We start from the raw sequence: 27977 nt of genomic DNA on the forward strand, positions 1-27977 counted from the left end.
CAATATAGAGCCCGGAAATCCCATGGTGGTCCCGATTTCTGAGAAACTGGCCTGAGTAATCATCTGCCCCCTCCCACCAAGTTAAGCTACAGAACTTTTAATAGTCTATGAATCATGGTCTCTGAGGCATCTTAGAGAACTTGTCTTACTTGGCCTTCCTAGAGCCTTGATAACAGCATTAACAACGTCATTGTAAACGTTCTGATAAAGCCATTTCCCATTTTGGTTAATTAAAGTAATTTTTACGGACCGATCTTATGGAAAAATTATATTTGAGTAAGACACAAACTTAAAACTAAAATTAAACAAGCACACACTATTTCCCTCCCAGGAAAATTTATTCAGTATTCACAAAATTTCTTTAAATCTTAGACATTATTAAATAAACTGAAGTTAATTTCAATACCTTGTTTCCTAGAAGGACCATGGAACTTGTCACTATCAGATTGCTTTCTGGCTGTCTTTTGTTGGAACACTGTAAAAAATATAGATCATATTATTTATTGAACATAAACTTAAAAAAAAAAAATACCGTGAAAGCCTCCAGCAAGCTAGAATACAATGCATCATTTTCCTTAGTAACAATCCCTGAATTGAATTATTTCTGAGTAGGAGGATTATTAAATTTACAATTTTCTCATTTGTGCAGTTTATCAGTCATTTTGAAAAGCATTTTCTTAGGGCAGAGTAGTATGATGCTGACGGTATGCCTCATTAAACCACTTAAATCAAGATACGATTCCATTCTGATATCAGGTGAAGACAAAAGCTGCATTTTGTTAAAAGTGATAAATGTTAAAATCACATGAAAAATTCTATTTGCACAGAAATTACTCATGCTGACTTTTTGGTGATAAGCAAGGATAATGACTGTTTCTTCTTAAACAGATGAAAAGACTGTTGTATTTCACAGATGTAATAATAAAAAAAGACACTTTATTCTTGCATCATCTATTTAGACCTCAGACCTGTTAAAGCAGCTTATGTGAATTACTTCATTATCTGAAAAGTGCTTTGTTCTCATTTATAATTTCTCACAAGAAATTCTGTGAGAGGAGTCAGCATTACTCACCCCATTTTGCAGATGAAAGATAAAATTGACTGTTTAATATTTATCGAGCACCCACAAAGTTCTGTATAGCTTCCAGCATTTGTTAATGAAAAAAGGCTATACCCTTTACAACTTTACTTTAGAAAATGAACATTCCACAGTTATACTTATTTTTTATGGGTAGTCTGAATTATGGGATTTGGGAACTGGAAGAGGCCTTGGAGATCTAGTCCAATCTCATGTGTTTATAAATGAGGCAGATAGAAGTAACTAAATTGTTAAAAAGTAAGTAATTTTGCAATGATCCCAGAGCTACTAACGCTAGAAATGTAATTTAGACTCTCAAACCTTGAACTTCAACATATTGCTTGGTTCCTTTTAGCTCGGCTGCCTCTACCCCTCCATAACAATTTCCTTTTTAAAGGTAAAGGAGGAAACAGAGGGAGAGGGTTAAAAGGAAGCCCTAGAGCATTTCCAACATGGTATCTCTTGTCTCTCTTAACATCTCACCCAGGATTTTCTGCCTGAACAAACTGGGACAGGTGGGAGTGACAGTGTTCCAGCTGAGTGGCAATTCATCACTTGGATTAGGAAAAGCATGCAATTAGTTATCTTGGATCTTTGTCTTTGACTTAGTGTTCTTTAAACCAATCTAATATCAAGGTCATAAAAAAAACCCCACTGCCATCAAGTTGATTCTGACTCATAGGTGGCACAGTGACTAAAGCACTCATCTGCTAACGAAAAGGTTGGCAGTTCCAGCCCACCAGTAACTCCATGGAAGAAGGATGTGGCAGTATGCTTCTGTAAAGATTAAAACCAAAACCCACTGCTGTTGAGTGGATTCCGACTCATAGCAACCCTATAGGACAGAGTAGAACTGCTCGATAGAGTTTCCAAGGAGCGGCTGGTGGATTCGAACTGCCGACCTCTTGGTTAGCAGCTGTAGCACTTAACCACTACACCACCAGGGTTTCCTTTACAGCCTTGGAAACCCCATGGGGCAGTTCTATCAAGGGCATGTTGTTGTTGGGTGCCATCGAGTTGGTTTCAATTCATAGCAACCCTATGTACAACAGAAAGAAATACTGCCCTGTACTGTGCCATACTCACAATCGTTTTACTTGAGCCCATTGTTACAGCCACTGTGTCAATCCATCTTGTTGAGGTTCTTCCTCTTTTATCTGACCCTCTACCTCACCAAGCATGATGCCTTTCTCCAGGGATTGGTCCCTCCTGATAAATGTTCAAAATACATGAGAGGAAGTCTCACCATCCTCACTTCTAAGGAGCATTCTGGCAGTACTTCTTCCAAGACAGGTTTGTTCATTTTTCTGGCAGTCCATGGTATAGTCAATATTCTTTGCCAATGCCATAATTCAAAGGCATCAATTTTTCCTTGGTCTTCCTTATTCATTGTCCAGCTTTCATGTGCATATGAGGCAATTGAAAATACCATGGCTTGGGTCAGGCGCACCTCAGTCCTAAAGTGACACCTTTGCTTTTTAACACTTTAAAGAAGTCTTTTGCAGCAGTTTGCCCAATGCAATGAGTTGTTTGATTTCTCGGCTGCTGCTTCTCGACTGGGCATTGATTGCGAATCCAAGTAAAATGAAATCCCTGACAACTTCAATCTTTTCTTGGTTTATCATGATGTTGCTTATTGGTTCAGTTATGAAGATTTTTGTTTTCTTTATGTTGAAGTGTAATCCATACTAAAGGCTGCAGTCCGATCTTCATCAGTAAAGTGCTTCAGGTCCTTCTCACTTTCGGCAAGTAAGGTTGTGTTATCTGCATATTGAAAGTTGTTAATGAGTCTTCCTCCAATCCTGATGCTGTGTTCTTCTTCATATAGTCTGGCTTCTCAGACTATTTGCTCAGCATACAGATTGAACACGTATGGTGAAAGGATAAATCCTGACACACACCTTTCCTGACTTTAAACCATGCAGTATCTCCTTGTTCTGTTAGAACGGCTGCCTCTAGGTCTATGTACAGGTTCTACGTGAGCACAATTAAGTGTTCTGGAATACCTTTTCTTCAAAATGTTATCCATAATTTGTTATGATCCACGTAGAAGAATGCCTTTTCATAGTCAATAAAACACATGTAAACATCTTTCTGGTATTCTCTGCTTTCAGCCAAGATGTATCTAGCATCAACAATGATATCCTTTGTTCCGCATCCTCTTCTGAATCCGGCTTGCATTTCTGGCAGTTCCCTGTTAATGTACTGCTACAACTGCTCTTGGACTATCTTTAGCAAAATTTTACTTGTGTGTGATATTAATGATATTGTTTGATAATTTCTGCTTCCTTTTGGATCGCCTGCCTTTGGAATGGACAGTCAGTTGGCCAGGTAGCTGTCTTCCAAATTTCTTCGCATAGATGAGAGAGCTTCCAGTGTTGCATTTATTTGTTGAAACATCTCAATTGGTATTCAGTCAATTCCTGGGGCCTTGTTTTTGCCAATGTCTTTCTTCAACACCATCAGTTCTTGATCATATGCTGCCTCCTGAAATAGTTGAACGTCGACCAAATCTTTTTGGTATAGTGACTCTGTGTATTCTTTCTATTTTATTTTGATACTTCATGCATTGTTAAATATTTTGCCCATTAAGGGCATATCCGTGATTAATCCAGAAGACAATTTCTGAATTAAAAAAAGTGCCCCAAATTCCATCAAATCAATAATTATTTATTAAACATCTATAATTTTCCAGCTGCTGTCATCCTCTTTTTAACAGGAGAGGCAAATGTATTTTAAAAGTGTGATGTCTTTAAGAAAAATATATATATACATGAAAGAACATTTGTGCTTGAAAATCAGTTTTCTGCTACAAATTAGTATTTGGAAAGCTTGCAAAACATATTTTACTGGCAAGTTGTGAGTCTGTGGCTTACATTTTTCCTAAAATAAAATATATTGAGGGGTATAAGGTTTGTGAATATACTTCAGGATATTAAAAGAACTTTTATAAGTGGTGCTTGATTTTTTCCACTGGCTAGTTCTAAAAGTCTTTTAAAAATGAAATGCTATTGAGATTTTAATAACATATAGACTGTTATTTGCAAATATTGTTACAATAATTGGTGAGAATGTCTAAGACTAAGACACTGTAGTCTGCCATCATTAGTATGGGAAATAACCTGAATGCAAAGATAAATTCAGACAATAAATGATCCAAATAAAAAGTGCATTAATAGATAAATTTTAAGAATTCTGCTGAGTTTTACAGTTACAAAGTATTCAGAAATGGAATTATTTTTCCTGTGCTTTGTTTAGTTTGTTAAAAATCACGTTATACCCTATTTTCATTGAAATACTTTCTGCTGACAACAAATGACCAGCATGTTTGAAACAGAATAAATATTAACTAAATAAATGGTCTCTTTCAGTTTCTAGATTGAGTAAGAAGTTACAAGCAGCGTATAACTTCATTGCTGAGATTTTACCAGAACTCAGTTCTACTCTGGAACACATGGGGCTGCCATGAGTTAGAATGGACTCCTTAGCAATGGATATACTTGCGACAGCCTAGGATGGGTTTGGGGGGTTGGGATGGGAGAGTGTGATGCTGATGAAGGTGCTAATAACAGTACTTTTAAAAAGGAGAATGTGCAGAAAGTCACGCCCATAGTACAAAGTTCTTTACCTGTATAACCACCCCCCTCCTGGAATTCCTTCCTATTTTACCTCCAGCTGCACCCATTACAACAGTTCACCTCTTCCCACCTCCAGACAAGACTCACTTTGTTACAAGTACCCAATTAGTAATTAGCATATTGCCAAACACGCTATCTTCTCATCGCAGTTAAAATTAGGAGGCGATTTTTAATATGAAGTAATCTTGGGAAAAGACCTATTTGAACTTGTTTCCTGAAGAAAGAGCTAGCCCATCAAAACTATCACTGAAGCAAATATGCCTATCAAGGAAACACACTCCATTAGCCTTAGAAAAAGAACAGATAGATATAAAATCCCAGGATTTGTTAATCTTTCTTTTTTTTTTTTGCAATTAATTTTTGGTAAAATGTTTTAATTTGCCTCCATCAGTTAAATTCTTATTCTGAAAAGCTTTAAATTCTTTATATTTACCATGTTCACCAGCATAGCCTTTACAAAAGGTAAACAGTGGTAAATATAAAATTCATGCTATAGTGAGAACCGAGCCTTGGGTTATTAGTTGCTCTGATTGATATACAATGTATATATTTTTTGTACTACAAGATTTGTAGTGAGTTGGATGGCAGTCTGTTTTAAACATATAAAAATTGGAAAACAAAATCTAAATACCACAATGTTAATCAGCTTGGAACAGAGGAAGGGGTACAGTTTTGTCTTCCTTTTAAGAACATGCATGACATGGCTATCTCCTCCTGGGCCTCTATTTTTTAGATGTGATGATCTCTAAGGTCTCAGTCAGCTATAATATTCTAAAATAACTACCAGTTCTTATTTCTTATGTCATTCCAGGCTCAAGTGGGCCTGGTTGGATTTGTAAGTGAGTATGGATTTTTTTTTTTTTTTTTTTTTATGGATTTATGTAGAAGGCTATGTTTTGACGATGGGGTTATTTTCCTGGGGGTTTAAACTAAGAGAAAAATCAAAAAGTTAATTCACTGACCAATATTAATTAAAAAAAAAAAACTTGAGACAATCTTGTTCTTGTATGTTCAAATTCTTGGAGGATATCATTTTTGACCACATTTTTAGCACATCAATGCTCAATAAAAACTATCAAGAGAATTACGACATGCATCAACTTTGATGACTCATTGTTCCTGTGAAATATTATTTTTTCTATTCCTACCTAAAGTAAGAATTTGGGAAGAAAGAATAATGAAAGCATTATTAGTAGCTGTCACTACCTTTAAACATCAAAAAAGTTCATAAAGAAAAAAAAAACACAATTTATGGGGTTCAAAATAATATCAAACAATGCAAATGTCCCAAATACCACCCCCGTTTATATTAAATATTGGTGGAACGACTTCTGTAAAATTTTCTCTAGAATAGAAATGACATTGAATGGAAGAAATTTGCATAGTATTAAATATTCAAAAGATTAAGCAAAACAGAACTAGCAGAAGAGCTGAGGAGGAGGAGAAGGTGAAACACAACGAATTCATTTGCTCTATTTGTCTTTCCAGGCTGCTTCTGCAAGAACGTTCTTCATGTCAACCTCATTTGTGGCTTATTCAAGCAAAGAGATTCTTCCATTACTACACTTCTTAGAAAATCTGATAAAGCTTATTTCAAATGATTTTATAAGTGGGTAAGGTGATGAAAAGTTTGCAATAAGAGAGTGTTCATAAAAAATATGAATTATAACCACAAACCCCTTGCTGTCCCATGCACATTAGAAGTGTAAAATGAAATGTTGTTTAGAGCTGTATACCTAATGACTGCTGATGGATCCATTCTTGAAATTGGAGATTTTATATGAAAGAAACTCTACAGGTTTGGGTTTTGTTCTGGATTCTCAGGGGTAAGACTGTACAGGGCAGCAGCAGTCTGTTTATTATTCACTCAGCAACTTTTCATTAGGTTGCTGAGGCTGTGGCCAAGTGCTGTGCATTACCAAGAATGCAAAGGTAGATAAGACCCAGTCACAGTCTCCACACTGTCATCCATGGTGGTGTATTCATTCAAGCAAGATGAGAGAGAAAAGAGATGAGAAACAGGAAGGGCAGTATTATAATTCAGTCCCTATACTTACTCTCCCCACCTTGTTGCCCCAATTTGAGGCATATGAAAGCTAATCACAAAAAAGCGGGAAAAGGTAAAAGACAGCAGTGGAAACAGCTCTTTGTCTAGCCAGTAAAGACTGGGAAGACAATGTTCTAACCCAATGAGTATACATACTGGGTGGTCAAACTGATGCTAGAGGGGAGGAATTGCCCCTTTAAAAACTGACCAAGATAGATTGAGCATTCCCATCAGCTTAAAACCACCATTTCATTCTGCTAGCAACAGTTCAAAATTTTGGACAATTTATCAAATACAGGTTACCACATGTGAACAGGCATGTTCAGGGTGGCATTGCCTCAAATAGGCAGTCATATCAGCCTATGAAAAGCCATGAAGGGCTTTTCACCTTGAAGTAGTTTACTGTCTGGCAGACACAAAGTTGGGAGCTGTGCTATTATTTTAGTTAGGGGGAATTTGCAAGTGACCAGCCAGCAAATAGGATGTCGCTGATATGGTTACAGTCTACTCTTGATATTGGCACAGATGGAAAGTGCAGAAACATGTATGTGGTGATACAGAAGTTCTAATTCAATGGCTGTATCAATGAATGCTTTTGTTTCCTGAGGAGAACTGTCATGGATTGAATTTCATCCCCCAAAGGTATGTGTCAACTTGGTTAGGCCATGATTCCCAGTATTGTGTGGTTGTCCTCCATTTTGTGATTATAATTTTCCTATGTGTTGTAAACCCTAATCTCTGCCTATGGCTAATGAGGCAAGATTAGGTTAAGTTAAAAAGGATTAGGGTGGGATTGTAACACCTTTACTAAGGTCACACCCCTGATCCAATGTGAAGGGAGTTTCCCTGGGGTGTGGGCTGCACAACCTTTTATTTTACAAGAGATAAATGGAAAGGGGAGCGAGCAGAGAGAAGGAGGACCTCATGCCATCAAGAAAGCAGCACCAGGAGCAGAGTGCATCCTTGGCTCCTGGAGTTCCTGGGAGGAGAAGCTCCTAATCCAGAAGGAGATTGATGACAAGGACCTTCCTCTAGAGCCGACAGAGGGAGATAGCCTTCCCCTGGAGCTGACCCTCTGAATTTAGATTTCCGACCTACTAGACCGTGAGAGAATAAATTTCTCTTTGCTAAAGCCATCTGCTTGTGGTATTTCTGTTATAGCAGCACTAGATGACTAAGACAAGAACACATTATGTTTCTCACTAACTTATAACAGGAATTTTAAGTCTGATAAAATTATTTCCATAAAATACCTCTCTCCAAATCAAGAAACTCACTGTAAATTATTGTTTTCTGTTTATAAGGAACTTAATTTTTACTAGAGCACAAATTGTATTTATTTGCATATTTATCTCTTTGTTATTCAAATAAAAATACTTCTTGTCTATAAATGTTTCTCATCTAGGATGTTAGAACCTTCTGAGAGAAGGCAGTTGGTTTGCAGAATTCTGTGTAATTACTAGCTCAAAGTCATTACAATGAATTTATTAGTAAAATCTCTAGTCTGCTAGGTCCTTCTCCCTCTTGTTACCAAGCAGGCAACATGTATGGAACATCTATTGCTTGCATAGCCCTGGACTTGGGGTTTATTTCAGTCAATTAAGTCTCCATTCTTGCTTATCGCTTGATTTCTCTTTTTGCCCATTTGTAGTCAATAAAAAAGAATGGAAGTATAGATATTACTCTAATCACATCTCAACTAATTTTCTTTTTGTTTTAAAGAAAAGTGGTTTGGGTAGTAATTCCTTATTAGGTAGTGACTGAGATGCTATTATAATGAGATCACCTTTTGGTTCATGCTTGGTGATTACCCCAAGTAACTTTTTTGGCCTTTTTTTCCCCCTCCTGTGTAAGGGTAATGTTGCTATGCTAAGATGTACTAGTAAGATCATGGTTTGGACTTTGTTGCATTTCACAGAGTGATAAACTTGGTGCTCTAAAATTTGTTTCCCTGAACTTAAGATAAGCTATCTTGTTATGCTCACCTTGAACAAACATTAAATATTATTTCTGCTAACAAGACTCAAACAATAGAAATGCAGATTGAAAACTACAAGAACAGGGCTGTGTCCATTTTTGTTTTTTTTTTACATAGTGGTCAATATTAGTAGTTAATAAATACTTTGAAAAAGTTATGCAAGATGGTATAATGGCACACCAAACCCAAGTGAAGAAGTAAAAGCCATACTAACTGGGGAGATAGTCTCACCTCTGTTTCTATAGAACACCTTTCATATAATGACTACTACTTTCTGTGAACATATTCTGTGTAGACCGCCGACATTTGTTTTAGTATTCATGAAAGTTCTGTGAAGTTTATCATTCCTTTAGAAAAAATGAAGCAAGGCTGTGTAAATTGCACAAGGTTACAAAGCTCTTGAGTGGCAAAGTCAAGTGAAATTCTGGTCTATCTAGCTTTAAAATCTTCACGAGTTTCACTACATGGTGCTATTGGTCCCTCAGAAAAGCTCTTCCCAGTGTGCAGACACCATGAAGCATTTTCTTTGTCTCTTACGGCTGGCTACATATTGAGTCAAAGAGAAATACACATTTATAGTCCTGGTGAAAAATGTGAATTCAAAAAAACCTAAAGTGAGAAAAGATAATATGTGTAGGTAGCAGTTTGATACACTTATGATTTCATCTTTAAATGACCATTCTCTAACGTTCCAAATGTTTACTCTGGTTTAAAGTGGGAACAATTTAGGCCACGGGTTCTCAACAGTGGCAGCATTGACATTTTGAACCTGACAATTATTTATTGTGAGGAGCTGCCCTGTGCATTGCAGTATGTTTTGCAGCATTGCTGGCTACTTCTTGGTAGATGCCAGTAGCACTCCCTCTGTCATGCCAATCACAAATATTTCCTGGCATTGCCAAATGTCCCTGAGGTTGGGGGGTAGGGTGACTCCTGGCTGAGAACCACTGTTCTAGGTCAATACAACTTTTACTAAAGATGTATGTAACAGAGAGCCTAGGAACATCATAGGCTGGGGGAAAACACCAGAAGTTACTCTGTTGTTAAATTAAAATCTGAGTGCTTGCAGAGATATCCATTCATTTTCTGTGTAATACAAATTCTTTAGTGTAAATTCACACCGGTATTGATTACTGCCTCCTTCCCACTTCACTAATATAAAAAAATCGAATTCCTGGAAGATGAGGTTGGAAAAGTTCATCATTACTATGCTAAAAGTCTAACAGATGGTTTGCAAAGGACTCTGCAGCTTTCATTCAATGCCTCTGTAAGGGAGCCAGGGCACAATGATGTTTTGCTGTGAGAAGAACATAAAGAGCAAATCAAAACACCTGGGTTACATAAGATGGCTTGATGCCTTTTAATGGACAGTGTGAGCCCAGGTCAGAACAACTGGCACTTTCAGTACCATATCACAGAAAGGAGAGAGGCAGGGAATCATAGAGGAAGACAGGAACATTTGGCGTACAGAATGATAAATATGGCATTCTGTTCTCAGAGTACTTGTGATATACATACTAGGATTTGAAGCTAAATGGTTTGGACAAAGTCATTCACCCGGAGAGCAGGACCCAAGGTTCTCAATCTAAACAAAAACCAAAACCAAATCCATGGCTACTGACCATATTACCTCACTAATGAAGACAGGGACCATTCAGTCTGGCACATCCACAATGATAAGGATTAATTTTCCTAATGGTATTTTTTATTTTTGCATTTCAATTGCATTGTATGTGATCAATTTCAAGTGTAAGTGAATTGCAAGTGGAAAATTTCTGAGAGCAACTGAGTTGTACTTGACATTTTGTCGCCCCAGTAGTTGAGTAGCTCTCAAAAATGTCATAGACAACGTTGTTGCACTGAAAAATGCCACGGGCAACTCAGTAGTAATTGAAAATTGAAAGGGAAATTATATTCTACCCCAAATCAGACACATGAACTCTGAAGAAGGATCTCTGCTCTATGAATTGTATGAGGGGAAAATGGGAGATTGTCCATTGATGTTGAAAAATTTTCCCCAGTAGACATGCATCTCTTTGTGTGATTTACAGATATAATTTTAATACCAATCCATCTATACTGTGCCAAGTGCTCATTTTCTTTCCTTGATTTGTCTTAACTCAAGAATTCTGTCACCAAAGAGGATTGTAAATCCATGTTAATTCCTCTAGCTTCTTGAAGCTTAATGAACCTGATCCTTTCAGATACTACAGAGAGAAAAGGGTGGAGAGATTGCAATATCTGAAAGAAGGCAGACATCAAAAATTTTTCACCTAAGAAAAATGAGTTATTGCTTTGGTGGTTTTTAACATAAGATTGGGTTTAGAGCAACAAGAATGGGATGAAAAATCAGAAACATAACTCTTGATAAAAGTAAACCAACATGGGTTTAGTTCTGCATTAATTTCTGGAGGCAATATGTAGTGGTGATAGGGGAAAATAGAGCTTCTCTCTCACATGTTATCCTGTGTGACAGAAGTTTGAATCTGTATGTGGATACATAAATGTGGACATCCTAGAGCTTTGTCCCGCTCTGTGTGGGTTCTCCTCTTCAAATTAGTGGTGCTTCAAACATAACCTATTGACGTCAAGTTCCTTGCAACTCATGATGAATCACTGGGCAGAATTTTCATGGCTATAATCTTTATGGAAGCAGACTGCCACATCTACCTCCCATGCAGCAGCTGGTGGGGTCGAACTAGTGATCTTTTCAGTTAGCAACCAAGTGCTTTAAACCACTGAGCTACCAGGGCCCCTTGCTTTAAAGATAGAATGGTTTAAAATAGGAGAATTCTAGGAATTAATAGATTGATATAGTCTTTTGATCATCCTTCAGAGGGTTAATGAAGTCTCCTTTTCTGGCTGCATTGACATGATTCTTGTCACTTCTGTCATTCATTCACTAGTTTTTCATTCAGTTGATACTCATCAATGTTTATTAAGTTTATATTATAAATTTAGCACTGAACTTGAACCAGAGACACAACGATGTGCAAAAACAGATGAGGTTGAGCTCTTCATGTATCTTCTGGCTTAGAAGGAGGAAGTACATGTTAATGAAATAATACAAAAATGAATATACCAGTGAAAGAAATTTGTGGTGCCATGTATACAGGTGTGGGAGCCAGATTAATAGGTGTTCAAATCCCACAACTTCCACGTCCCAGTTTTATGATCTTTAATAAAACATTGGAACTTCATGAGTTTTGGTTTTATCATCTCTAATGTGAGGCTATTAATGTCTACCATGTGGGTCTATTGCATGACTTAGAAATTAGCATGAAAATTGACAAAATAATAACTGTAAGGAGTGGATTAAGGTAGCCTGTCCTTTTGAAGGACAGGCTTTTCCCTCTCCCTCCCATTCCAGCTGTGTTATCTCTCTTACCTCGGACTCCACCAGAATCCAGGGAGCACATAGTTATAAGGCCAGTTTATGGCCTGCAGAGTTTGTTGCCTTGGCACCCATTTAGTCCTCTAAGTTGCGCCTTCACCCAGTTTCTGACATGGCTGTTTCTATCTTGTCACTCAATCTGTCATCTATGTCGGTCACTCATTGTCCCTCCTGGCCATGCCCTATGTGGTTGCCTGTGATAAAATTCCTCCCTTTCCCATGCTAACACACTAGAAACTTTTAAACTGACCAATAAGACTTCAGTCTGCACTAACCAGAAACCCAGCTCACCCTCACTTGCTGTACATAAGCCATCTCCTATAATTCCAGCTGGTTGTTGCCTTATCCTGGGTGCAACCTCCTGTGTGGCCCTAAGTCCTGGCGTGCTGCATTCTCTTCTCTGGGACCTGTGAGTACTAACTTCTATCTGTTTTCGGGCCTTTCTGAGTAAGTCTCACTTTCTTGTGTAGCACTTGACAAACCATCCACGACACCTACAAACCACTTTGGATTAAACTTAAATCACATAGACTCTTTTTCTATGATTTAAGGTTAGTTTATCAAAGTAATTCTCTGTCCAGAAGCTGAATAAAGATAAAGTAGAATTGTTTTTAACTATAATTTATTGAATGTATACTACATATCAAATATTGTGCTGGGTATTGGCTAATTTTATCTCATTTAAAGATTGTAACAATCCTTGAAGTAGATATTATTTCTATCCCCAATTTACAATGAAGAAATTGAATCTCAGATATATTAAGTCACTTGCTTTAGGAATATAGGCTGAATTTGAATACAAGTCTTTTTTGCACAGCTAACATGTTCTTCCTATACCTTGCTGGCTTTCCTTTGTCTAATCTGTTTTCCACTTGTTTCTTGAGTTTCTGAAATAAGTTGGAGTTCTGCGTTCCTCCTCTATTCCCTACTCCATATCCCTTCTGTTTTGGCTACATTAACACACCCTGATGTGCCATCATCTGCTACCACTTCTGGTCTCTGGCAAGAATTGGGGCAAATTAATGTTCTTCTAATTGAATGAGTGGCTTGCTGGGAAACTGTGGCAAATCTGTTTAATAGATCTGCCTGAGCTAGAAAAAAAAAAAAAAAAAGGGAAAGATGTGATGAAAGACTTTTACCCTGTGAAATACAAAGAGCATCAAGAAAGAACTAGCTTGTGAGGCAATCTTTATCCCAATGTAGGAACAGAACAATCAGCAATTAATGGCATAAAAGGAAGAGGCAGGCAAGTAAAACTCAGTGAAAGAGAACAGGAAGAAACAATGGAAGGAGACTCTCGTAACTTCATTACAGTTTAGTTCTTGCTACTGATTTAGAATTTTGGGGCAAATAATCTGAACTATTTTTATATACCTAAAGGCAAAAATAATAATAATAATAATAATAACATTGGTTCCCTCTCCATATGAAACAAAAATCATGAGAACAAATTAAATTGTGTAATTGAATTAGAAAGATATTTAATAAATGTTGAAGGGTGCCAGGCTTGGGATGGGTAAAAAAACCCAGTGCTGTCAAGTCGAGTCCGACTCATAGCGACCCTATAGGACAGAGTAGAACTGCTCCGTAGAGCTTCCAAGGAGCGCCCGGCGGATTCAAACTGTAGATCCTTTGGTTAGCCGCCATAGCACTTAACCACTATGCCACCAGGGTTGGTAGGTGATATAAATAGCCTTTAAAATTTCTTAGAAACTCGAGATTAACATTCTTTAAAGTGCCTGTGATGGATTAAATTGTGTCTGCCAAAAATATCTATCAACTTGGCTAGGCCATTATTTCCAGTATTGTGTGATTGTCTACCATTTTGTCAACTGATGTGATTTTCCTATGTGCTGTAAATCCTACCTGTATAATATTAATGAGGAAGTATTAGAGGCAGTTACGTTAATGAGGCAGGACTCAATCTACAAGATTAGGTTGTGTCTTAAGTCAATCTCTTTTGAGGTGTAAAAGAGAGAAGAGAGCAGAGAGACATGGGGACTTCATATCACCAAGAAACTAGTATGAGGAGCAGAGCAGGTACTTTGGACTCAGGGTCCCTGTGCTGAGAAGCTCCTAGACCAAGTGAAGATTGGTGACAAGGACCTTCTCTCAGAGCTGACACAGAGAAAAAGCCTTCCCCTGGAGCTGGCATCCTGAATTTAGACTTCTAGTCTCCTAGACTGTGAGAGAATAAATTTCTGTTTGTTAAAGCCATCCACTTGTGGTATGTCTGTTATGGCAGCACTAGATAACTAAGATAGTGCCTAAGTGTGTATATGCACATGTGACAAATTATACTATTGTCATGCAGGGATTTTATGTAATTAATTCACAGAAATATTTTAACTATCACTTGGCACTCTGTAAATCTTTGTGTAATTAATAAATGAATGAGAAGGAAAACAATCTAAATTGCTTATTTACCACAAGGATTAACTGAAAGTCTAAAGTAGTTATAGCCCCCAATTTTTCCTCCAATCCTGTGCAATGAGGCAACCATTCCTGGTAGGATATTTATTCTTTGAAGGAATTGAACATAGCTAACTCTGGACAGGGGGCATGAGGTACAGTAGATGGCAGGACTTTTATGATGAACTGAAAATAGGGAGAATAAGTTAAGTTGTGCACTCAAAATGGTGAAATTTGCCAGTCTCCTTCCCATACTCCTATCTGAGAGTGCTGACATCCAGAGACATATGGGAAGATTGAAATTAGCTGGATTTTACTCTAGAAAAATTGAAAACTATTAGAGGATGTTGTTGTGTGCCATAAAGTAGATTCCAACTCATAGCGACCATAGATCTACATAAACTAAAAATTGGGAGCAATTACCTACCCCTTATCCTACAAGTTAAAAAGTAGCATTTCCATTCATGTTTTTGGTGTTTTATTATTAAATATGAAATCATAGCTAAGAATAACCAGATATTTGATGGAAGTAACAACATTACACATGGAGTCCAAACCAAGTAAATAGGTAAGCAACAAACAACAAAAAAGATAATACAGACAATATAAAAGCAGAATAAAAATAAACATCAAAACAAAATGAAACAAAAAATTGTAATGAATATACAAAAAAGGTAAGGGTTGATATTAAATGACACAACCCCTTCTCAAAAAAAAAGAAAGGAATGTTATTAAAAAACAAAAAACAAATAGAGAACAAAAGTTCTTGGAAAAAAACAAACAATGTGACAGCCAATAGAAGGACAGGAAAATAAAGCTCCAAAAGTAGAACAGCATGACATGAGAGTCAACACTGTGGCCCTGAGAAAATCCCTAAGATTGGGAGTACAGAAGGCAAGGGACTTCTTAAAAAAAACTTTAAAATATAACTAAATTCTTATATTGAATTATATAAGTTTTCTGTCTTTAAAATGCATTTATTGGGAGGATGGGTCAATACGGTGCTATAGACAGAAGTACGATGCTGTTCCTCTGCAGCAAAGACCAAAAAAAAAAAAAAACTGAAGTAAAACAGATACAAACGTCAATCTTGGAACACTAAGAATTGAATGAAGGAATAAAGAAATAGATTAAGCATTGAATGGAAAAAAAAAAATGACAGAGAACAGAGAAGAAGGAGAGCTACAGTGCAGAGGTACCCTGCCAGCTAATGTGGCACAGCTTTGCCATCTTGGAGCACACAGTAAGCAACAACCCTGGACAGGGAGTATGGGAAGGCAGCTTCATGGAGTCCCCAACAAGAGACAGGGCACCCAGTAACCAGAGATACATGCTTTCCCACTCCTCACTCTCTGCTTTGTGTGCCATCTCTGCTGTTTTCCAATGCACCATGGAAGCTCGGCTGGAGAGACAATGGCTCACTGATGCCCTAGGTCCACGCTGCTCCCACCAGTCAGGTCCCTAAGCGCCATATTTTATTTCTCTTTCCATTTCTCCCTTGTCCTTCTCCCCCTCTAGCCCTCTGATCTGCCTCCACCCCTTTGTGATGGGCTGTGCCATGCCATCTGGCAAGAAAGACATCAGCTGGTCACTACCCCAGTTCTGCTCTGCTCTCAACAGCTGGTTCCCTCAGCACCATGTTTTTGGTTTGTTTGTTTTTTTTGTTTCTTCTTTCTCTTTCCCTTCCTTCCTTTCCTCTCTCCTGCTCACCTAGCCCTGTGTGCTGCCTCTGCATCTTCTTGATGGGCTGTGCCATGCCACTCAGTTAGAAAGCCATGAGCACACAGTTTCCCCAGGTCTGCCCCACCCTGACCTACCAGCTGCTGCCATGCTATTTTTTTGTTTTGTTTCTCTCCCTTCTTCTTTTCTTTCTCCCTCCCACCTAGCTCTGCACATCATATCCTTTCCCTTCCCTCCTGTCTCTCTGCACCACCCGCTCAGCCCCACACCAGACTGGTGGACTGCCTTGTGCCACAACCCAGTCCCACCACATTTAGTGCCATGTCCCTGAGCAGCACTGGCATGGACTTCCAAACTCCGGGATCCCTCCCTATGCTGACTCCGGACAGGCCTGCTGAGGGGCACCAGCATGGACTCCCAGGCACTTGGTTCCACACCACTGCACCATCCCCAGACCTGCCCACTGGCTCTGGTTTATGCCTCAGACAAAAGACCCACTCACGATCCTTCCCACCCCAGACCTGTCCTACTGCACCAACAGCTGAGAGACTGGACCTGCCCACTTGCACGAGGTAGGGAGAACTGTTAGCAAAGTATGTTCAGCCTGCTCCTCAGACCTAGCCAAATAAAACAAAAAACAGGACAAAACAAAGCTACAATCAATAAATGAGGAAAATAACTCCTGAATGTCTCCAAGACAGCAGACAATATTAAAACACATTAAAAAAAAAAAAAAAAAAAGACAGGATGGGTCCAGTAGGTGACCAAAATAAAACACCAGATGACCTTCCAGTACAAGAAAAGGCACTAGAGCTATCTGATAGGGAATTTAAAAGTCTAATATTCAGGGCTCTCCACGATAGTAGGAAAGAGTTCAAGGAAAACAGAGGAAAATAAGGAAAAAATAGACAAAATCGGGGAAAACACAGACAAAGCAATGGAAGAATTCAGGAAAATATACAAGAACAAATAAATAAACTATTATATATCATACAAAAACAGAAATTAGAAATGCAAAAGATAAACAACAAAATTTCAGAAATGGAAAATATAATAAAGGTTTTAGGAGCAATTTGAAACAATGGAAGACAGAATGAGTGAAGTCGAAGACAAATCCGTGGCTACCACTTTGACGAAAAACCAAGAAAAGAATGAAGAAATATGAAGAAAAGCTAAGAACTATGTGGGATACAATCAAGAGCAAAAATTTGCATGTGATCAGAGTTCCAGAATGGGGGAGAAAATGGAAAACATAGAAAGGATCACTGAAGATTTGCTGACAGATTATTAACTAATATCATGAAACAAAAAGCTGACCATCCAAGAATCTCTACGAACTCCAGATAGGATAGACCTCAAATGGAAGTCACCAACACATATAGCCACACTCGCCAAAACCAAAGGCAAAGAAAGAATCCTGAGAGCAACTTTAGAAAAATGAAAAGTTACACAAAACGGGAAACAAAAGACTAAGTTCTGATTGCTCGGCAGAAACCATGCAGGCAAGAAGAAAACGGGATGACATATATGAAACCTTGAAGGAAAAAAAAATTGCCAATCAAGAATGATATATACTGAAAAACTCTTGCTCAAATATGATGGTGAAGTTAGGACATTCCCAGATAAACAAAAAATAAGGGAATGTATAAAAACCAAACCAAACTTACAAGAATTACTAAACGGAGTCCTTTGGTTAGAGAACCAACAACATCAGACAACAACCTGAATCTAGGACAAAAGACAGCATAAACCAGATACCATTGTACGTAATGAACTCTTAAGGGTAACACAAAACTAAAAGACTTATAACAGGGAACCAGAAATGTCAATCTGTAAATGACAACAACATCAGAATAACAAAAGCAGGAAAAGGTATAGCTATAGAACTTTCAAATGGAGAGGAAGTCAAGTCCATATTGAGTAATAAAAGCCTGGTTCAAACTTAGGAAGGTAAGGGTAAATTTCAAGGTAACCACAAAGAAAGTTAATGAACCTACTCATCAAAATGAAGAAGGAAAACGTAAAGTCTCAGTAAACACAAAATCTACAAAAATGAAAGGAAAAGAAATTCCCAAACTAAAGGTACTCAATACAGGAGAGTAAAAGGAACAAAGAAAGTATCAGCTGCAAAAAAAAAAAAAAAAGGCACTACAAAATGACAGCAATAAACTCATACCTACTGATAATCACACTGAGAATGTAAATGGCTTAAATGCACCCATAAAGAGAGAGAGTGACAGAATGGATAAAAAAAATAGATTCATCAATATGCTGTCTACAAGACATATCTTGGAAACAAAGATATAAATATATTAAAAATCAAAGGATGGAAAAAATATATCAAGCAAACAACTTCCAAAAAAGAGTAGGAATGGCAATACTAATCTTAGATAAAATAGTTTTTTAAATAAAATTCACCATAAAAGACAAGATGGACATTATATATTGATTAAAGGGACAATCCACCACGCTGACATAACCATAATAAGTATCTACACACCCAAAGATAAGGGTCCAAATATGTAAAACAAACTTTAACAGCACTGAAAAGAGAAATTGACAGTTCCACAATAATTTTAGACTTCAGCACACCACTCTCAGTAAAGGACAGAACATCTAGAAAGAAGCTCAACAAAGATACAGAAGACCTGAAGTCCACAATCAACCAACTTGACCTCATAGACATATATAGAACATTCCACCAAATACCAGCAAAGTATACATTCTTTTCTAATGCACATGTAATGTTTTCCAGAATAGACCACCTCTTAGGCCACAAAACAACACTCAAAAAAATCCAAAGCATTGAGATAATACAAAGCATATTCTCTGATCACAATGCCATAAAAGTAGAAATTAATAACTGGAAGAGCAAGGAAAAACAAAAACATGGAAACTAAATAATGCCTCGCTTAAAAACCACTGAGCAATAGAAGAAATCAAAGATGGAATAAAAAAATTTCTAGAATCAAATGGGAATGAAAACAGACCACACCAAAACCTTTGGGACACAGCAAAGGCAGTGCTTAGAGGTCAATTTATAGCAGTAGATGCACACATCAAGAAAGAAGGGATAAAATTAAAATGCTAGCTTTACAACTCAAACTAATAGAAAGAGAATATCAAAAGAAGTCCACAGGCACCTGAAGAAAGGAAATAATAAAGATTAGAACAGAAATAAATGAAATTGAGAACAGAAAAACAAAAGAAACAACAAAATCAAAACTTGGTTCTTTGAAAGGATCAACAAAATCGATAAACAATTGGCCAAATTGATAAAAGAAAAATGAGAGGAAGCAAATAACCCAAATAAGGAATGAAATGGGGGACATTACAACAGACCTAAATGAAACAAAAAGCATCATAACAGAGTACTATGAAAAATTGTACATCAACAAATTAGAAAATCTAGAGAAAATGGACAAATTTCTAGAAACACACTATCTACTTACATTAACACAAACTGACATGCAAAACCTGAACAAACCCCTAACAAGAAAAGAAATTGAAAAGGTAAGAAAAAAAACCACTCCCAACAACAACAAAATCCTGGCCCAGTTGGCTTCACTCGAGAATTCTACCAAACATTCCGAGAAGAGCTCACACCAGTAATACTCAAACCAATGCAGAACATAGAAAAGGAAGGGGTACTTATGAATTTACTCTATGAAGCCAGCATAACTCTAATACCAAAACCAAGCAAAGACACCACAACAAAAATTATAGATGAATATCTGTTATGAATATACATACAAACATTCTCAAAATTCTAGCCAGTAGAATTCAGCATCATATCAAAAAAATAATACACCACAATCAATTGGAATTCACACTAGGTAGTTTTTTTTTAGGCAAAGATGGTTCAACACTAGAAAATCAATCAACGTAATCCACCACATAAATAAATCAAAAGAAAATAATTACATGATCATCTCAATTGTGGCAGAGAAGGCATTCAGTATAGTCCAACACCCATTCCTGATAAAAACTCTCAACATAGTAAAGGACCTTTACATAAAACCAACAGTCAACATCATTCTCAACAGAGAGAAGGTGAAAATATTCCCCTTGAGAACAAGAACAAGAGAAGGATGCCCTTTATCACCACTCTTATTTAACACTGTGCTGGAAGTTGTAGCTAGAGCAATAAGGCAAGAAAAAGAAATAAAAGGCATCCAAACTGGTAAGGAAGAAGTAAAACTATCCCTGTATGTGGATGATATGCTACTATACATGAAGAACACAAAAGACTCCACAAAGAAACTACTGGAACTAATATAAAGATTCAGCAGAGCTGCAGGATACAAGATAAACATACAAAAATCATCTGGATTCCTATACACCAACAAAGAGAACTATGAAATGGAAATCAGGAAAGCACTACCATTTATAATGTTGTTGTTGTTAGGTGCCATTGAGTCAGTTCTGTGACCTCATGCACAACAGAACGAAACACTGCCTGGTCCTGCACCATCCTCACTACTATTGCTATGCTTGAACCCATTGTTGAAGCCACTGTGTCGATCCATCTTGTTGAAGGTTTTCCTCTTTTTCGCTGACCCTCTACTTTACCAAGCGTGATATCCTTCTCCAGGGACTGATCCCTCCTGATAACATGTCCAAAATATGTGAGATGTAGTCTCGTCATCCTTACTTCTAAGGAGTATTTTGGTTGTACTTCCAAGATAGGTCTCTTCGTTTTTTTGTCAGTCCATGGTATATTCATTATTCCACCAATACCACAATTCATTTATAATAGCTCCTTAAAAGATAAAATACTTAAGAATAAATCTAACCAGGGATGTGAAAGACCTATGCAAAAAAAAAAAAAAAAAAAAAACCTACAAAACACTACCACAAGACACCAAAAGAGACCTCCATAAATGGAAAACATATCATGCTCATGGATAGGTAGTCGTAACATTATGAAAATGTCAGTTCTACCCAAAGCAATCTACAAATACAATGCAATCCTGATCCAATTACTAACAGTATTCTTTAATGAGATGGAGAAAATTATCATTAACCTTATATGTAGAGGAAAGAGGCCCTGAATAAATAAAGTATTATTGAAGAAGAAGAAAAAGTAAGAGGCCTCACACTACCTGACCTCAGTACCTACTGTACAGCTATGGTAGTCAAAATGGCCAACGACAGACACATTGACCAAGGAACGGAATTGAGAACCAAATGTAAATCCATCCACCTTCAGTCACCTGCTCTTTGACAAAGGCCCAAAGTCCACTAAATGAGAGAAATGACAGTTTTTTTTTTTTTTTAACAATAGTGCTGGCAAAACTGGATGTCCATCTGTAAAAAAATGAAACAGGACCCATACCTAACATCATACACAAAAAATAATTCAAAATCGATTAAAAAATCTAAATATAAAACCAAAAACTATAAAGCTCATGGAAGAAAAAATAGGGTCAACAATAGAAGCCCTAACATATGGCATAAATAGGATACAAACCATAACTAACAATACCCAAAGACCAGAAGATAACTAGGGTCTTCTAAAAACTACTTGAGCTCATCAAAAGACTTCACCAAAAGTTTAAATGAAAACCTACAGACTTGGAAAAAAATTTTGACTATGACATGCCCGACAAAGGCCTAATCTCTAAAATGTATAGGAAAATCCAGCACCTCTTCAACAAAAAGACAAATAATCTAATTAAAAAAATGAGCAAAGGATATGAAAAGACACTCACCACAGAAGACATTCCAGTGGCTAACAGATGCCTGAAGGAATGCTCATGATTACTAGCCATTAGAGAAATGCAAATCAAAATGGCCATGAGATACCACCTGACCCCTACATTACTGACACTAATAAAAAAACAGAAAATAAATAAATGTTGGAGACGCTGTGGGGAGACTGGAACTCATATGCACTGCTGGTGGGAATGCAAAAGGTACAAATACTTTGGAAAACAATATGGTGCTTCCTTAAAAAGCTAGAAATAGAAATACCATACAACCCAGCAGTCCTACTTCTAGTAATATATCCTAGCGAAATAACAGTCATCACACGATTGGACATATGCATACCCATGCTCATTGCAGCATTATCTACAATAGCAAAAAGATGAAAATAACCTAATACAATCCAACAATCCCACTCCTAGGAATATATCCTAGAGAGATAAGAGCCATCACATTATTGGGCATATGCACTCCCGTGTTCATTGCAGCATGGTTCACAACAGCAAAACAATGGAAATAACCTAAACGCCCATCAACAGATGAATGGATAAACAAACTGTGGTACATACACACAATGGAGTATAACACAACAATAAAGAACAATGATGAATCTGTGAAACATCTCACAACATGGATGAATCCAGAGGCCATTATAAGGGCAAATAAGTCAATCACAAAAGAACAAATACTTTATGAGACCACTATGTTTAAAACTTATGAAAAGGTTTAAACACAGAAAGAAACAATCTTTGATGGTTACAAGGGAGGGAAGGGGTGGAAAGGGAAAAACACTAATTAGACAATAGATAAGTTGTAACTTTGGTGAAGGGTAAGACAGTACACAGTACTGGGGAAGTCAGCACAACTTGACCAAGGCAAATTCATAGAAGCTTCATAGGCACATCCAAACACCCTGAGGGACTGAGTTACTGGGCTGGGGGCCATGGCCTTGGGGGACAACTAGTTCAATCAGCATAACATAGTTTATAAAGAAAATGTTCTACATCCTACTTTGCTGAGTAGCATCTGAGGTCTTAAAAGCCTGTGAATGACATCTAAGATGCATCAACTGGTCCCACCCCATCTGGAGCAAAGGAGAATAAAGAAAACCAAACACACAATGGAAGGATTATTTCAAAGGACTAATGGACCATAACTACCACAGCCTCCAGTGGACGGAGTCCAGCACAACCAGATGGTGCCCAGCTACCACCGCTGACTACTCTGACAGGGATCACAATAGAGGGTCCTGGACAGAGCAGGAGAAAAATGTAGAGAAAAATTCAAACTTAAAAAACGATCAGGCTTACTGGTCTGCCAGTGACTAGAGAAACCCTGAGAGTATGGCCCCTGAACACCCTTTTAACTCAGTACCAAAGTCACTCCTGTAGTTCTCCCTTTAGCCAAAGATTAGACAGGCTTATAAAACAAACAATAGTACCCATGGTTTAACCATGTATACCCAACTAAATGGGCATACCAGCTTTCAAAGACAAGAAGGCAGGAAGTGACAGGAAAACTGCATGAACGAAAATGGGGAACCCGAGGTCAAGAAGGGAATGACGTTGACAGGTCATGGGGTTGGCAACTAATGTCACAAAACAATTTGCATATTAATTGTTTAATGAGAATCTAATTTGCTTTGTAAACTTTCACCTAACATACACACACAAAGTATTTATTGGGATTTAAAAAAAAAAAAAAATACAACCCCAAAAGACAGTAATATCCTAGTGATCACTATGATAGTAGAAATATATGTTTTGCATGTTTGGCTTTTATGATCCAAACACCAATCAAATCAGCTCATTAACCACCAAAAAAAACCCTATAACCCTTCCCCCACAAAACAAACAAATAAACAATAAGAAAGACAAAAACATTACCTTGAGCTATATAAGGTGTAGTTTCCTCTTTAGGAGGGATATTCGTGGGCCGAGGAGCGGGGGCAGGAGGTCGGTTTATAATGAAAGATCGACTTCCAAGTTTTTTCTTTATACTCATATTGGCCAGTATGGTGTCATATTCACTGTCATCAATCTCAGCAAAGGTGTATGGGTCTTCCTCCTCCTCTTGATCCTTTTCATCTTCTTTTTCTTCCTCTCCTTTGGGTTCATCTCCTGTTTCGTACCTTCCACCAGGATCATACCAGCTTTTATTTCTTTCCATTTGGCCTTGCAGTGTTGTCCCTGGTGATGAAATATTTAGACAGTATTTTCCACATTATTTTGCTTGTTCTAGTTTACCAATGACTGAATATTAGAAAATTGAGTTATAAAGTCCCCAATTTCAAATGCTCTGAAAACTTGTTTTTCAAGCATGATATTCTGAAATTTTTCTCTTATTTGAAGCCATTTTATCTTTCATAGGATTTGCACTAGGTATTTTGCCTAAGATTTAGTGTCTCTAAAAATGACAGGGGAATAGCCAAAGGCACCACTACTTGGTTTCCTAGCAGTCACTCTCACTCTGGCTATGAAAAACTGGTCTTCGAAAACGCAACACTTGATTTCTACAAGGCAACATGAATCTCATTTTTAGCTGAAGGACACTGAAAGTACAGTTGGTAATTCCATGACATAAAAGATGCCATGAATAAGTCAATGGCCTGAGGATTAATTCATATGAAAAAAAAAAAGCCTCATTGCTTTTACAGACTTAGATGAATCTATTAAGTATATTTATATATTTTTATAAACATGGGTTACATATTTCAGTAGCAATTATTTAGAAGACAAATATTTCAGAATATACTTTGGTTAACAAAGAAGTTGAGAATTTCATTGGCTCTCTATCAAGCCAATGCAAGCTTTTATTTTATTTTTTTAATTTGCCCTTTGACAAGTGTTTTGCCTAAGGCATTAAAATAACAAAATGGAAAACAGGTCAGTTTTTGACGGAAAAATCATTACCTTCTATGGTGTTCTGAGAGATTCATGCACATTAGCTAAGGGAGAACTATCCTCTTTTGTCTTTGTTTGGTAAATGGGTCTGACTGAAGAAAAAATTTAGTTATGGATATTTTAGTGGAAAAACTTAGATGCTAAGAAGAAAGACAAATTATAGAGCAAAATAAAAGGATATTATTATAAGAAGCTTTCACAATTATTTTGGGTAGGTTTATGAGGAGATAGGCCAAAACAATCTCCCAACAGAGTCTTAGGCCTGATTGTTCAAGTTATTTTAACCTGAGAAGTATTAATTGCCTATGTGCTTAGCACTAACTTTAATATCACCATGACTTGCTTTTCCCTATTAATAATATGACTTTGAAACTTTGACTTCATGACTTGTGTTTCTCTGAGAGCAGCACAGGTGACACTAGATTAAGTGTGTGGGAAACACTTGCACATTTATAGCTTCATTTTTTACCAGAATGTGTCAACTCTCTGCTTTTGTGAACCCATTTCCTGAGCTGTTAACTTCCTTTGTTTCACCACCCACCTCCTTTCCCAACTCTTTCTAAAGTTGGACTTGTACTAAAAACGATATGTTTTACTTTTTTATGTTCTAGTGCATCATTTTATACTTTTCGTTTTGGAGTGAGACCTGAGCTTTCTCAATTCATGTTGTATGTTAAAAAATAAAGATTAAAATAAATCACTCCTATAATTTCAACTTTTGAAATAATTGGAATGAGAGTGTGCTTCAGAGAGAAGATTCCTAAAAGTCCAGGAAACCTGTTCATATAAATATTTGACACTTTCAAATTATAGGCTGCATGATCTTAGGTCTGAGCCCAAGATCATATAAGCCTCAACTATCAAAACAAACAAACAAAAGCAAGTTGCTGTCAAGTTGGCTCAACTCATGGCGATCTCATGTGTGTCAGATAGAACTGTGTACCATAGGGTTTTTCATGGCTGGATTTTGAAAGTAGATCAACAGGGCTTTCTTCCAAGGCACTTTTGGGTGGACTGGAACCTCAACCTTTCAGTTAGTAGCCAAGCTGTTCAGGCATTTGCACCACCCAGAAACTCCTCCTCAACCACAAAGAGGGGATAATAACAATACCAGCCTAATAGAGTGGTTGTGAAAATAAAACAACGTGTTGTTTACAAATTGAAGAGTGGTCTACAGTGTTATATATTATCATTTTCTCTAATAAATATGTCCATAAAACCATCATCATTAATGTGGTGGCCTCTCTTCTTACTAACGTAAAGGCAGATGAAAGTTACTCTTCAAGGACAATTCCTGAAGGTATCACTAGCTAAAGACAAAGAACCCATACAAAACCACTGGCAAAAAGTTAAGTGACAGCTTACAGCCTTACCTTAAAGATTTTAATCAAAAAAGTTTAAGGGAACATAGTGGCATTTTATTTTCCATTAATTTCCAATATCAGCCCTATGAAAAGATGAGATTAAAGGTAACGCTGCATGTAAAATGTAAAAAAAAGAGTATCAGATTTTAAATTAAAGGAGTGGGTTTTTGTTTTACCTTACTTTTCAGATTTGGTTCTTTTCAGGAGATACATTAGCCAACATTATGCTTCTCATCTTAGATATACAGTGAACATTCTTTGTAAGGTAGTTGTAGACCTCCCAACCAACATATCAGATGTAGAAATTTACATTAAGAAAAATATGATTAAATATTATCTCCTTTAAGTGAAGTAACTGACCTAAGACCATCTTATTTTCTTAACAGCCAATTTTAATAACTACATAAAATCAGAAAAAATGAGAAAATGAGGAAAATATACCAGAATTTTGCTGTGTGTGTTCTACTAACCTATGTTCTCCCCCCCTCCCCCAGATATTAATATACCTACATCATCAATATAGCTCAAGGATCTACAACAGCTTGGCACATAGTAGGTGATCAATAAATATCTGTTGAATGAATAAATGAATCAGAGTAGCGTTCATTAGGTTTTCTATACTTTTCATCTCTAAATACAGTGCATAACCTTAATAAAGGTTTATGTTGATAAGCTTAAGCCTTCATAGAGATGGAACCTTCAAGGACACAAATGCTAAGTTTTGTGGTGTCAGAATTCACTCTTTGAAATAGAGTTCTTGTGCTTTCTCCATAGCCTTCTAGAACCCAACAACTAAGGTATAGTGACAAGAGTGATTTTGTTAATGGGTATTTTTTGTATCCTTATTAAATTTCTTTGTAAGAATGTATTTGAATTTGGAAAGGAAATATAAAATAGTGATGAATAAAGAGGGGATAGTCAGCAACCCTAAGCAAGAAACACTGGTGGTGTAGTGGTTAAGTGCTACAGCTGCTAACCACGAGGTCGGCAGTTTGAATCTGCCAGGTGCTCTTTGAAGCTCAGCGGGGCAATTCTACTGTGTCCTATAGGGTTGCTATAAGTTGGAATTGACTCGATGGCAGTGGTTTTTTTTTGGTTAAGTGTGGACCTGGAGCTGTAATTTTCTCAGGCTGATGAACACTCCAAGCAGATAAACCCAAGGTGGAGACTCCTCTTCTCGCCCTCCAGAGAAAACCTTCCTCCCATCACATTCCTTAAGGAGTCCCCGAGTGGTACAAAAAAGTTAAGTTGCTGGACTACTAATGGAAAGGTTGGTAGTTCAAATTCATCCAGAGGCGTCTGGGAAGACAGGCCTGGGAACCTGGCCTTCTGAAAGGTCACAAACTTGAAAACCCTGTGGAGCAGTTCTACTCTGCACACATATGGTAGCCATGAGTTGGAATCGACTCCATGACAACTAACAACAACAACACTCCTCTATTCTTTTGTCTTGTAACAAATGAGATCACAACCCTGTTAACTGTTCTTCCACTTTAGCAGCAACAGAGTGTTCTTAGACTTTGGGTTTCAAGAGTCAGCGACAAATATGATCGATGTGTGATAAACCTTCTACCACTTGATGCCACAACAGCTACCAGCTGAAAACTGCCCAAGGTTGTGTTTGTATTATCTGTAAAACATTAGCCTTTCCTTCTGGCCAAAAGACTAAGAGTACTATTTAAACACCTGAAGTTCATTCTATGTGAAGAACTACAGATTCCAAGTTTCATTTGTTTATTTAAAGTTTTATATTGAGATTTTGTCCCTCAAGTTT

At 37.2% G+C, this 27977-nt stretch overlaps 1 protein-coding gene across 3 annotated transcripts in view; it reads right to left on the reverse strand.

Moving 5' to 3' along the window:
* Nucleotides 1-27977, reverse strand: part of BANK1 (B cell scaffold protein with ankyrin repeats 1) — a 376364-nt gene that overhangs the window by 28351 nt on the left and 320036 nt on the right. For all 3 annotated transcript variants that reach the window (XM_049885624.1, XM_049885623.1, XM_049885625.1), the window contains 2 exons: nt 23823-24125; nt 407-475 (listed from right to left, as the gene is read on the reverse strand). In XM_049885624.1, coding sequence (XP_049741581.1) covers nt 407-475; nt 23823-24125 — 372 coding nt within the window. The remainder of the gene's footprint in view (nt 1-406; nt 476-23822; nt 24126-27977) is intronic.

The sequence above is a fragment of the Elephas maximus genome, chromosome 5 (genome assembly GCF_024166365.1).
Source record: "Elephas maximus indicus isolate mEleMax1 chromosome 5, mEleMax1 primary haplotype, whole genome shotgun sequence".
In the NCBI taxonomy this organism is placed as follows: domain Eukaryota; kingdom Metazoa; phylum Chordata; class Mammalia; order Proboscidea; family Elephantidae; genus Elephas; species Elephas maximus.